The sequence below is a fragment of the Squalius cephalus genome, assembly GCF_949319135.1.
Source record: "Squalius cephalus genome assembly, chromosome: 3".
Classification (NCBI taxonomy): domain Eukaryota; kingdom Metazoa; phylum Chordata; class Actinopteri; order Cypriniformes; family Leuciscidae; genus Squalius; species Squalius cephalus.
The window spans coordinates 17,760,830-17,773,432 of record NC_137124.1 but is presented as its reverse complement, the minus strand read 5'-3'; the positions used below and the strand labels follow the sequence as shown (position 1 = coordinate 17,773,432).

Below are 12,603 nucleotides of genomic sequence, written 5' to 3'. Positions count from 1 at the left end.
TCTTCTTTTGGAGGGCACTTTGGAGGGTGTGTTTCTTTTCTTTTTTACTCCAAAACCATACAAGTGTATTGGGTTATGTAAATATTGTGAGCCACAAATGACATAGCATTTTCATTTTGGTTAAGAGACATCATCAGGCATTTTATTCAGAGAAGATCAGGATTTTTGTATGTGTCAAAATGATATTCGAGTGTCTTTGGGTGGTGATGTAATCTTTTCATGCCAGTGGTTTGTGGTGCATATACAGTTGCCCTTTCCACAACTGACAGCAGTTATCATTAACACATACTCTGTTTACCATTTTTGGTCGGAATATTATGATATTTGATCCAACATGAATGCCTTGTCTTGTCTGAACGCCAAAATGTGTGAGTCTACTGTTTAGGTTGAAGGAACATAATCTGTCTCACAGTGTGTGTGTGTGTGTGTGTGTGTGTTTTCAACAGAGCAGTGTTACTGATGAAAAGAATGACGATAAGTCAGTTACAACAACCTTTGGTGTCAACCGCCCAACCATCTCTTGCTTCTTTGATAGTAAGTTGAACATGCCAGTTTTCTCACTTCATTTAAAATAATGACAGATGACTGAAACTACACTGCCATGCTGCATCTTGATTCTTCAGATGGGACCCTGTATCATTTGAGATGTTACTTGTATCAGGCCAGAGATCTGCTGGCAATGGATAAAGACAGTTTCTCAGGTGAGCATACCAACTATTACAAACACATCAAGGTTGGTGTAAATCAGGGTTGTGCACAATTCAAAATTGATTTTTTAATGTTATTTAAAATAACTTTTTTCTTTTTTTAATATATTTTAAAATGTTATTTATCCCTGTGATGGCAAAGCTGTATTTTCAGCATCATTACTCCAGTTTTCAGTGTCACATGATCCTTCAAAAATCATTCTAATATGCTGATAATACTTTTGTCATGATTCTTTGATGAATAGAACGTTCAAAAGAGCAGCATTTATTTGAAATATAAGTATTATAATACATAAAAAGTATAATACGTAAAAAAAAAAAAAATCCCAACTTTTGAAGGGTAGTATATATTTTTGCTTTTTGCTTGAAAAAAGAAAAAGGTGAAATTAAGGAGCCAATTCTTCAGCCCATCTTTGGTGACAATTCAAGGTCAAAACCTAAGAAATCAACAAAAGTTTTGTAGATTACTCGATCTTGTTGGGTAAAAAAATAAAAAAAGGGCCATATTCTGAGAGTAACATACTGTTTTTCATCAAAACAGTGATGTACTGTAGACAACAATGCATTCTGGGCAATAAAAGTACCAAGAAATGCATGCAGTCATTCATTTTGTAAAGCAGCTTTGTCAGAATCTACATGTATTGCACTGTGACCTTTCAGATCCCGAACTTGTGGTTATTTGTATGGATTCTGAGTAATATATTCTTCTGAATCCACTAATAGCATGACATTCAGACACACAGCAGGCATCGACGAATCAGCCTTTTAAGACATTTACTACACTGCCGCATGGCATGAAGAGCGCTCTGCCAGCTCCAATGACATTTTGTTAACATACAATAAGATACATATTTCCAGGTCATGTGGTGAGACAAATTGAGGTCAATGGGTAGTCCTAATGTGAAGCATATTGAGAGCAATAGCTTAACATGGCAGAATTCTGATTTTATGATTTTCTGTTAAAAGAGGGTCAGTATTGCCTATAATAATAGGAGAACTTTATAAATAAGAAATTCATAAAAGTGAAGTCTTTTGAGAGTAAATGGTCGAGGAACCGTAACTGAGCTTACGTCAGAGGGGGTGAAATATTATGCCTGGCACAGGCTGGGCCGAGGAAGTTTGGGTCAAGTATAGCCCAGAGAGAAGCGAAATGAAGTAGATTTACAATGGTGTCCATGAGAGAAGACGTTGGCAGCGAAGATGTAAAAAATGTCATTTGTGTAGAAAAGAGGTGGTACTACATAAAGTAAAACAAATCAAGTCGGAGCCATGGTCTAGTGCGTAGTGCATGAGCTCTGATGCTGTTGCTCTTATGGATGAAGCAAGTTTGAATCTGTCTTGAAACATATCCCATTACCCTCTTCTTTCTCTCCCAATCACATCCTGTCTTCTCTGAACTGAGACATTATATGCTGAATTTGTTGCTCTGCTCTGCCGTTTTTCTTTTTGATTTACTGGTGCTGGTTCCTTATTTGCCAAGCTATTTTTTTCATATGAATTAATCTTCCATGATTTGTGTCCTTGGAAATTATCAAAACAAGTGGACACAAAGCATGTGCACTGCACTGTGACGTTTTGCCGGATCAAAGGGACTTACTTCTGCTGGTCTAACCACATTCCCAAAGTTATGTAAACTGTCTAAACGCACACATCAGGTGAAACATTCTCTGGTTTTGCAGTTGTAGAACTGCTTCCGTCTCCTTTATAATCATATCTGTATGCTGTATTTATTAGCTATTGGTTATAGATTTTTTTTGTAGTGGTTTTCCCTAACTCTTTAGAAGAAGAAGTTACTCAAAAAATCCACAAAAGTTTTTTTCAGTAATGTTTTATTGTTATAGTAGTGTAGTGAATATTGTGGAATTGTTGGCAGATCCAAAGAGTTTGTCATTCCGAAAGCTCTACACCACCCTGCCAGCTGTGTGTTTGTTCATTGGTTATTCTTTTAATAAGTGTAATTTGAAAGAGTTATGTAAATGTATTTTAGCCACCAATATGTGTTGTGTTCTCTGCTCTGTTTAAGCCATTCCACAGAATTCCCCTCATAAATGAGCAAATGAGCAGTTATTACCTTATATTAATATTACCTATTAATAAATATGAAGTGAGTTTTCATTCAGAATGTGACACTGATTGTTGATGTTGCCAAAAAAAAAAAAAAAAAAACAGTCCCTGAAAAAGTCAAATATAAAAGAGCTTTCTTGGCAACACCGGAGCAGTATTTCACCCCCTTTAAACCATAGCGAGTGCTGCCATGGTCTAAAGCTCTAAGTTGTGGTAGTGAAATTTTTAACCCAGAGTGCTCCACATCATTAAAATGCAGGCAAAATACGTCTGCTGGTTATCACCCATTAGAGATGTCTGGTATAAATATCCTATGCATGGAAAAACCATAGTCTAAAAATGCGAACAAAGTGGACAAGGATGAAAAGAAAAGAGACTTTAAGGTGGAGAAAGATCTGAAGTATATTGTTTTTTTGTTTTATCGAAATCCTGGAAATGTAGCTACCCAGGCTATGCCTTTAAGGTTCATTCTGAACCCGCAAGCACAGATGAAAAAACATTGAGGATCCTTTTAAAAATACAGGCCTGGTATAAATCAGGCCAGTCTGGCGCTCTGATTACAAATCTACAAATAGTTTTGAGTCAGTCTCCTGATGCACAAAACCCAGCCTAGATCTTTTACAGTGTTCTGAGGTATGAGTAAAATGAATAAATCAAGCTCGAGGCAGAAATCACTTGTCCTTGGTGCGCTTGAGAAGGAGTTTGGAAAAGGGAAATGATCGATGGACCACAATATTTATAAAGCAGGGGAAAATGTAGAGCTGCATCAGTGCTATGGCTACTGGAGGGGGATTAGACGAAATCAGAGTTTTTTGCCAGATGCTATATGGTTGCAGGCCCCTCTGTGCTAAAGATGTCTGTCTATCTATCGTTCTATCTGTCTATGTCTGTCTGTCTGTCTGTCTATCTATGTCTGTCTGGTTATCTGTCTGTCTGTCTGTCTCCTGATCTTTCCAACTATTGTTTACTGTACATTTTTTGACGTTTTTGTATTTATATTTTTATACATGCACAAACATAATATATACAAAGAGTATTTTAAACACTGTATAGTATTGATATATGGGAAATAAGTCATTGCCAAAATCCTTTCCCTATTTTCTTTGAGCATGTCATTGTTCCCAAGGGTGATGCATCATGTTTGAGTCCTACACGTGGGCAGCCGTCGACATGTCCAGTCCCACAATGCCCTTGGGGGAGACAGTTTATTTACATTTCACTGTAAGCAGGCAGATTAGACACTGCCTGTGTTTATTTCCCATTGGCTCCTGGGTAACAGTGCACGCTCCCCAAAGCTCGTTTATCCCTTTGTTTATTTGAGCCACTGTGTTTGTGGGAAGTGGGAAGTTGTGTGTGCATGTGTGTAACTGGGCTAGTTTATTAAGAGCTGGGAAAAGTGTCTATTTCTCCCTCCCTAGTGAAACTATCCCACTGAGGCTGCTTTACGTCGACTGAAATAATAAACTTTGACTGTCCTTCCAATTTCTGGCATTCCTAAGTAGTTGATGTCACTTGCATTATTTTTCTCCACACACACACAAATGTTTGGAGTAATAGTTTACTAAAATAAAATAAAAATATGCCATTATTTTCTCACCCTCATGTCATTAAAATCTCATATGCTGTTATTTAATGCAGAGAAATCTGGAAGAATGCACACTGTTTTCAGTGACCGTTCATAGTGACCACAGTACTGTTGTCATGCAAGGACAAAAAAGTAATCAACACTACTCGTGCGCTTAGTTACTAGTGTTCTTTAAATCACATTCAAATTCCTGTTTTGACAAAGCTCACAACTTAGAAATTTGTCACTACTATGACTACATGTCAAACATGCCTATTTGACAAGAAAATTGTAATTTGAAACCTAACTACATGGAGATTTGGAATGACAATTACATAATTCTTTATTTTTGGGTGAACTATCTGTTTAAAACACTCACTTAAATAAATAAACACTAACACTTGCACATGCTTATGCTAAATCACTCACTTTTTTCCCCCCTTTCTCTGTCTCACAACCACACATCATCTTTCAGACATTACATAGACCAAAAATGGTCTCACCCTCCCTGCACCAACTCAGGGTATCTCTGGTTCTTTTCACGTCCATAATTGATGTTATATTCTTGGCAACGTCACCCTCATTACAGAACCAAATAAAAACAGAAATACTTGTGTTTATTATGTTTACTGATGCATTGAAAGTCTTGTTCTGAGGAGAACGTACCGAATCACTGCCTCAGTCTTGATGGCAAACAGACTTCAATGAGTTGATGGCTGCACATCTTTCCCAACTCTTGATGCAGTTCTTTCCATTGCGTTTATTCATCTACGTGGCAATAACCTCCATCTGACCTGCCGAAGCCTTTCTGGCTTCAGTTGACAGTTTAGATCTCGTTTTTGACAGTATACAAGTGCACATTACCCATGCTATTCCCACTCGATGTGAACTTGCAACTCATGCCATACTTCATCACTCATCCTGACATGAAAATGCGATGCAATTCAGTGACCTTTGATCTTTTGACTCTTTGATTAGATCCCTATGCCATTGTGTCCTTCCTGCATCAGAGCCAGAAGACTGTGACTGTTCGGAACACACTCAATCCCACCTGGGACCAGACCCTCATCTTCTACGAAGTGGAAATATTTGGAGACCATCAAGTGACTGAGAAGAGCCCTCCGCACATTGTGGTGGAGCTGTACGATCAAGACACTTATGTGAGTTTTCGTTGTGTTGGTATGTGTTATTTTATAAGCAGGTGTGTTTCATGTCAAATTTGCTTTGCGTATCCAGACTTTTGACAGGCGATGTGAAGTCTGGTCCTTACAACTTATTCAGGCTGAGAACCGCCAATTTTGTCAGGTAGAGATTATCGGACCAAAGTTTTTTCACTCAAAGTCATATTCATAACGCCAAGCAAGTACAGCTCTTATCGACTTGAATATGGAAAGCCTGAATCCATTTAACCATTTAAGCATTAGTAAACAGTTAATTCATCATTTATAAAGCATTAATAGACATTAATAAGCAGTTTATAAATACAGCTATAAATGCTTTATTCTTGTTTTAAAATTGACAACTCCTAAATAACTGGTTTGTAAATAATGCTATACTTCATTTAGAAATGATAAATTGATAATTAATAAAGTATGAAAATACAATTATTAAACACATTATAGATGTGCTTCTAAATCAAGAATAAATCATTTATAGCTGTATTTATAAACTGCTTATTAATGTCTATTAATGCTTTATAAATGTTAACTGTTTACTAATGCTCAACTAATGATTAATAGCGTGCAGTTATCATAAAGTCTTAAATGGGGTTTTGTTAATTGAAATACAGCTCAAATCAAATAAAATATCAAATCTTGGCAACTAACAGAAATAAAAGAATTAATGAAATTAAAATACATTAAAGCTAAATATAAATACTAAACTTAAACTAAAATTAAAATGACACCTACCAAAAAAAAATATCTTAAAATAATAATAAATACTATAATTGTATATAAATATTACTAAAATAACAGTCTTAAGCTGAAACTTTTTTTTAGGCCGATTTTTGAATTTGAGTTTTTCCTATTTTGAATTTTGTATTCTTATTTAAACAAACATGTTTTAACTGTAGGCAAGAATTTATATTGAGCATTATACTTTCTTCAATTCATATATGTACACGTAGACCACAGAATATCTGTGTAAAGCAACCAACCACAGTTCATTTTGTTTTATATGCTGTTTAGGAACAGGTTAATGAAACCACAGTAATAGACTAACACTGAAAACATTCATTCGAATAATGTAACGTTAAAGCATTATATCACAGATAGGTAGACAGTTATGGATATCAAGTTTGCTTGCTACCAAATGTTTCAAACCTAGCTGGAACCTGGCAAACTTTGACAAAACCAGTGTTTAGCTTTTCCTCTGGAAGAGTCCATTTTTTCCTCCTGTTAACCTGGTCTTGAAACAGAAAGTGCTTGACAAGTTATTTGACCTCTGCAGGGTGCTGATGAGTTTATGGGCCGATGTGTTTGCCAACCTTCAATGGTATCTTCCCCTCGCCTCGCCTGGTATCCCATCCAGAAAGCTGGGAAGGCTGCAGGAGAACTGCTTGCTGCTTTCGAACTGATCCGTAGAGATAAAGTAAGATTATTATCCATTCCTAGTCATTACCATCAATTGTGATACTGTAATTGGCATCATTGGCCTTCATTTTACAATTTTCAGTGCTCCTTGTGAAGGATACAGTCATGATACCATGATATAAGGCCATAAAGGTCAAATATATAAGGCCATAAAGAGCCATCATAATTAAGATGACCTCAATGATGATTCTGTGGGATTCTTTGCGTCCTCTGGACACATCTAGCACAGCTGTTGTCTGCAGCATCTCTGTTGAAAGAGATGCTTTTGTTATGAGTTTAACCCACAAGTGTTTACATGGCACATATCACAGCTTCTCCAGCACCACAGAGGAAGTTCAGTGGCTCCTTCACCCACGCAGTTGCATTTGTATGCATAGCGTCTGACAACATATGATTTAAAATTCAAAACCGCTCTCAGTTTTTATAGTGCATCTGTGTACACATAGATGTGTGTTGAAATAATGTATTCATTTATTTTCTTTCTCCACAGCCTGCAGTCCATCACATCCCAGGTCAAGAGGTTAGTCATATTTCTTTAAGTTTAATCCCTTCATTTTCTCTAAAAAAAAAAACATGCACAAACACACACACACTTTCTGTTCTCCTTTAAGCCACCGCTACTCCCTGTTCTCTCAGTCAGGCACGATTGAGTAATTGGATAGAGCTGCTGTAAATGACATAAACATCACTGTATCTGAACCGGTTTCACTAGCCCTGTCTGTTTGGAGACTGGCACTGCTCTGCAGCTCTCAGTTCAGGCGAACGGCCCTGTCTGGGCAATGCAGACAGCCAGGAGACTGATTGGAGATGCCAGTGGAGTTTAAGAGTGCCAGAGGCCCCACCCCGTCCAGACCGGACCAGCTGGCATCTGTTAGAGTGGGATAATCACAGGGAAATTGAATTAAAGTGAACTTTTAGAGAACAGTCAAGCCACCCACCCACGCACACACACAAACAAATGCCCACACAGTTACACTTTATTTATTTGATTTTTCTTTCTTTTTTTCCCTAGGGTGATATTTTACCACCCTCACATATCATGGATGAGGTAAGTGTTGGTAAAGGATTCAGTGAATAGACAATGAATCTTTTTTGCAGTTGTCCCAGAGCATCTCTTTCCTGTTCTCTTGTTCATTTTTCCCCTCTCTGTTTATTTTGGGCATCTTCAAGCTTGTGCTTCCAGGGTTCCTCTCTGACAGTCAACAGCAATGGGTACAATTCAGCATGCACACACATACGCAAACACATTTTACTGTATTAAGCAGGAACTTTTGACTCAAAAACTCAACAAAAAACACAGGGCATGTGGTTCCACCATATTAAACCAAAAGGATTATAAAAGTCCTTCAGATCTCTATAGCAGCCAAGCGTCTCTTCAAATGTTAAAACATAACTCAATATGGAAGATAGCTGGAACCAGTAGTTAGCTCCAAATTGTCATTCCCACTGGTTTTCATTAGGCTAGATATAGGGTGTTGAGATCTACATTGTTTGGTTTTTTTATTCCTGGTGGGTAGATTCCTCCAGAACTCTATGTACTATGTACGCAACTCCTCGATTTTTATGAGGCCTGCCAAGGACAAGATCTTGTGGGAGGTGACTTGGAAATTTAGAACCCTTTCTGATCTGTCTGTATTCCCAGCTCTCCTAACTACTGGATTCTACTTCATCTGCACAAAGATTTGTATTGTTCTGCAGTGGCATTTCAAAAAGAAACAAAGTGATGGGCTAGTGGTGGAACTAACATGCTGCTATTAGACTGCATAATAGCTGCTCTTCATTAGATACAAACACACTAGGGACTTAAACACACTGGACAAGTACACGTGCTTTGTGTCGCCAATAGCAAATGAAAACATTGGCAAAGCATGTGAAATATGGCGCTGAAAACAAGGGTTCATGGTCTTGCACGTTTCCCTTTCCTTTTCCTCTGTACTCCATTTTACTGTCCTTTTTTTGCTGGAAATAACTGCATGATATTATTAAGATATAGGAATGCAATTATCTTAAATGACTGATATTAAAATTCTATAATATTTTGTCTAAACAAATTAAAAATCAAACACTAAAAACTAAAATCAACTGTTTTAAATGCTACGAGTGAATTTAGGCATCACAGCATTATAATGTACAGTGTGAAAAATGGATATTCATTATGTAAGTAAATATTACAACATTGTTATTAAATTATTAGTGTTTTTAAATATTAACTTTAAGTGAGTGAGTAAGTGTTAGATGACAGAAAATGTATTCTAAATGAATAAAAATAGGATAAATAAGCATTCAAAATTAACCTTCCAATACCAGTAAATAAAAAAAGTTATATTGGCCAATAAGAAATGTGTAATACAACATAAAGAAAAATTTCAGCATTCCTGTATCTCAAAGAGTAGAGCATGGCACTAGCAACTCCCAAGGAATGCATGGACTAATAAATTGTACCTTGAATGCAATGAAAGTCACTTAAAAAAAAAAAGAGTCTGCCAAATTAATAAATGTAAGTGCAATATATACAGTGCTGGTCAGAATTATTTGCCCCCTTGGTAAATATGATCAAAGATGGCTGTAAAAAATAAATCTGCATTGTTTATCCTCTTGATATCTATTTTTTTAATCATATTTACCAAGGGGGCAAATATATATATATATATATATACAGTATATGCATCCCTATTAAGATCTTATAAGTTCTGTTTAAACTTTGAATACAGTGAATACAGTTTGAATACAGTGGCATGTTGAACTTTGAATACAGTGGCATGTTGAGCGCTGAGTTTGTATAATTGTCAGGAAAGGTTCTCGTTTATCAAGTAGATTAAGAATGCTTTCTTAAAGGTATTCCTATTTTAAAGTCTCAATGAAATCAAAATTAATAATTCTCTTTTTTTATGGAATATTGCAGCATTTATTATAAATGATTTATCCGTGCACATGATTCGTTGTTGTTGTTTTTTTTGTTTTTTTTAATGTGCCCTCATGATCTTTAATCAATTTAACTTTATCTCCCGCTTGCAACAACGTCACTTCTCTGACATGTTTACTGGTGTGTGGGCGGGACAACCTGTCACTCACATGAGATCACAGCAATAGCAAACCACATTGATCCAACGATCCAAACAATTCCCGACAGACAAAATCAAGTTCTGCACTACAGTTATTGAAGCTGTTTCACTCAGATGTAGGTCACAGTAGGGAAGAAAAGACTATCGCAACTTTAGTTTCATGCCGACTTTAATGCCGCTCTTTTAAACCCAACGTAATGAAGTTTTTAACCATGGAGAAGTTTTCAGCCATGGAGAATTTAAAACATTACAATTCTTCATGGCTGAAAGATATCTCCAAAGGTCCCTTTGCACAGAGCACCATTGTATTCAACAGTAGTGCCATTCATCAAACAATTGCACTGGCTCAATGCAGTCCTGGCTAGTCATGTGCTTGTGTGCACTATGGTGTGATTGCTAACTTTGATTGGCATGCGAAGTTATGATGTTTGAATGCTATTAGTAACCAATTTCTTGTTTGTTTTCACACCCATTTTCAAATTTGGTGCGTCATGCAAATGTGCTTGTAGAGAAGAATGGAAACATAGTGTTTGTGAAGTTGATCCCTCTAAATGTACTCTTTGTCTCCTTTAATTACAAGAAGATAACATGTTTTTTTAAACTGTTAATGCATGTTTGCAATAAAATAAGAACTTGTATAGTAAATACATATTTCGAAATATCCTTATCAATGTTATTTTAGTATTCATTATTTTATGTTTTAATTTAAGTTATGTGCTTTTGTAATTGTTATTAGTATTGTTTTAATTATTATTATTTTAGAGTGTACAACAATTCAAAATTTTGTCTAATATTTGCATTTTATTTCAACTTAAATTAAATTAAGAAACATTTTTAATAGTTTTAGGTTTAGTTAACGATAAGAGCTCAGATCCTTATTGACTTTTCCTATTATGCTTTGCCCTTTATTGTTAGTCAGAGGACTCTGATTTGCCCTATCCTCCACCACTGAGGGAACCTAATGTCTACATGGTGCCACAGGGGATAAAACCTGTCCTACAGCGCACTGCTATTGAGGTGAGCCCAAAACCTAATCTCAGTTATCAATTTACACAGTTTAAAACACAGTATAGACTTGATTTCAACCTTACAAAATGCTATTTCCCTTTTATGATTACTTTAGGCCTTTGCACCTGACGTGACAACCTTTTAACCTTTAAACTCTTAGATACTGGCGTGGGGTTTGCGTAACCTGAAGAGTTTCCAGCTGGCCACGGTGACATCTCCCAGTCTTCAGGTGGAATGTGGAGCAAGTGTGGTTCAGTCGTGCGTCATTCGAAATTCTAAGAAGAACCCTAACTTTGAAGTCAACACCCTCTTCATTGATGTCGTAAGTTCTGGATTTTGATTTGTCAGTTATTTTCTGCGTAATTTGGTTGCAATACAAAAATACTCTATTGTACTCTATCAATCTATTCAAAGGTTAATAGTAAATACAGTTGACCTTTGTCTGAGCCCTCTTCAGAGATTTCTTGTAGATTCTTCATGTAAAAAAAACAGTTAGGATATCAAATTTTTTTGTTACAGCATACCGCTAACCAGTTGTGACAGACTTATATACAATGTGGTCATGGTGTCCTTCACATGGTGGATGTTTCATGAGTGATGACTGGCACAGTAACAATGTTCCCCAGCAATGAGCGTCAGTTCTTAATTCTAAACCGTAAGATAGTTTGGATTCCGTTCCAATATTCATCTAAGACTGGGAGGCATCGCATGGAAAGAATGCTGAATGACTGGGAAAGTTATTTGCACTGTCAGTCGTGGTCAGTCCTGTGCCATACCATGTCATGTTTGACTCAGTTTAGGGTGTGAAATACTTTCACAGAGGACGAGAGGAGAGAGAGAGAGGAAGGTTCTTTGGAATAACAACTGAAATGGAGAAATAAACAAGTCATTATGTTACAAGTTAAAAGTTTGGAAGTCTTGCATCTCTTTACAGTATGTTCACATCTCTGCCCTTCATAATTTCTCCTACACTCTAGCGACTGCCCAAGGAAGAGCTCTACATGCCCCCATTGGTCATCAAGGTTATAGACAACCGACAGTTCGGCAGGAAGCCTGTGGTGGGCCAGTGCACAGTCCACTCACTGAATGACTTTCGCTGTCTGTCAGAGAGCCTGGAGAGAGACCCTACAGAAGAGGAATTTGGTGAGACGGAGGAAATAAGAAAATGACTTAAAAAACGTTTGAACCATATTGTTCCTAACTGCACATCAAAATATACTGTATTAGAATTATTGTAAACACAACAGATACATTTAAAGGTACGTGTTTTCTGCCAAGGGAATCAATCAATCGATCATATTGGATAAAAGTAGATCTATTTTGAGCTTTTGTTTAGGACTGGATATGAGAATTGGTTCTTATTCAGAACCTATTTATTTATTTATTTTAAATGCAAGAATCAAATGATTTTCTTGATCCTCGGTTTCATTAACAGTTTTGAGTGTGCATTCTTCTGATGATGTAGATGAAACATTATACTTTATGTGTACGGTATTTTATGGTATATTTTCATTAACAGAGGAGATTGCTCATACCCCTAGAGATGAAGTTCTGGTTGATATCGATGACAAGGAGCCTCTCATTCCTGGACAGGTATGATCTGT

At 36.6% G+C, this 12,603-nt stretch overlaps 1 protein-coding gene across 9 annotated transcripts in view; it reads left to right on the top strand.

The window, feature by feature from the left end:
- Nucleotides 1-12,603, top strand: part of dysf (dysferlin, limb girdle muscular dystrophy 2B (autosomal recessive)) — a 72,169-nt gene that overhangs the window by 27,310 nt on the left and 32,256 nt on the right. For 7 of the 9 annotated variants that reach the window (XM_079867089.1, XM_079867088.1, XM_079867082.1 and 4 more), the window contains 11 exons: nt 447-534; nt 624-701; nt 5,314-5,495; nt 6,787-6,927; nt 7,420-7,449; nt 7,942-7,977; nt 8,100-8,141; nt 10,907-11,008; nt 11,160-11,321; nt 11,977-12,142; nt 12,519-12,592. In XM_079867089.1, coding sequence (XP_079723215.1) covers nt 447-534; nt 624-701; nt 5,314-5,495; nt 6,787-6,927; nt 7,420-7,449; nt 7,942-7,977; nt 8,100-8,141; nt 10,907-11,008; nt 11,160-11,321; nt 11,977-12,142; nt 12,519-12,592 — 1,101 coding nt within the window. The remainder of the gene's footprint in view (nt 1-446; nt 535-623; nt 702-5,313; nt 5,496-6,786; nt 6,928-7,419; nt 7,450-7,941; nt 7,978-8,099; nt 8,142-10,906; nt 11,009-11,159; nt 11,322-11,976; nt 12,143-12,518; nt 12,593-12,603) is intronic. The other 2 variants (XM_079867085.1, XM_079867087.1) reach the window with 1 other exon arrangement.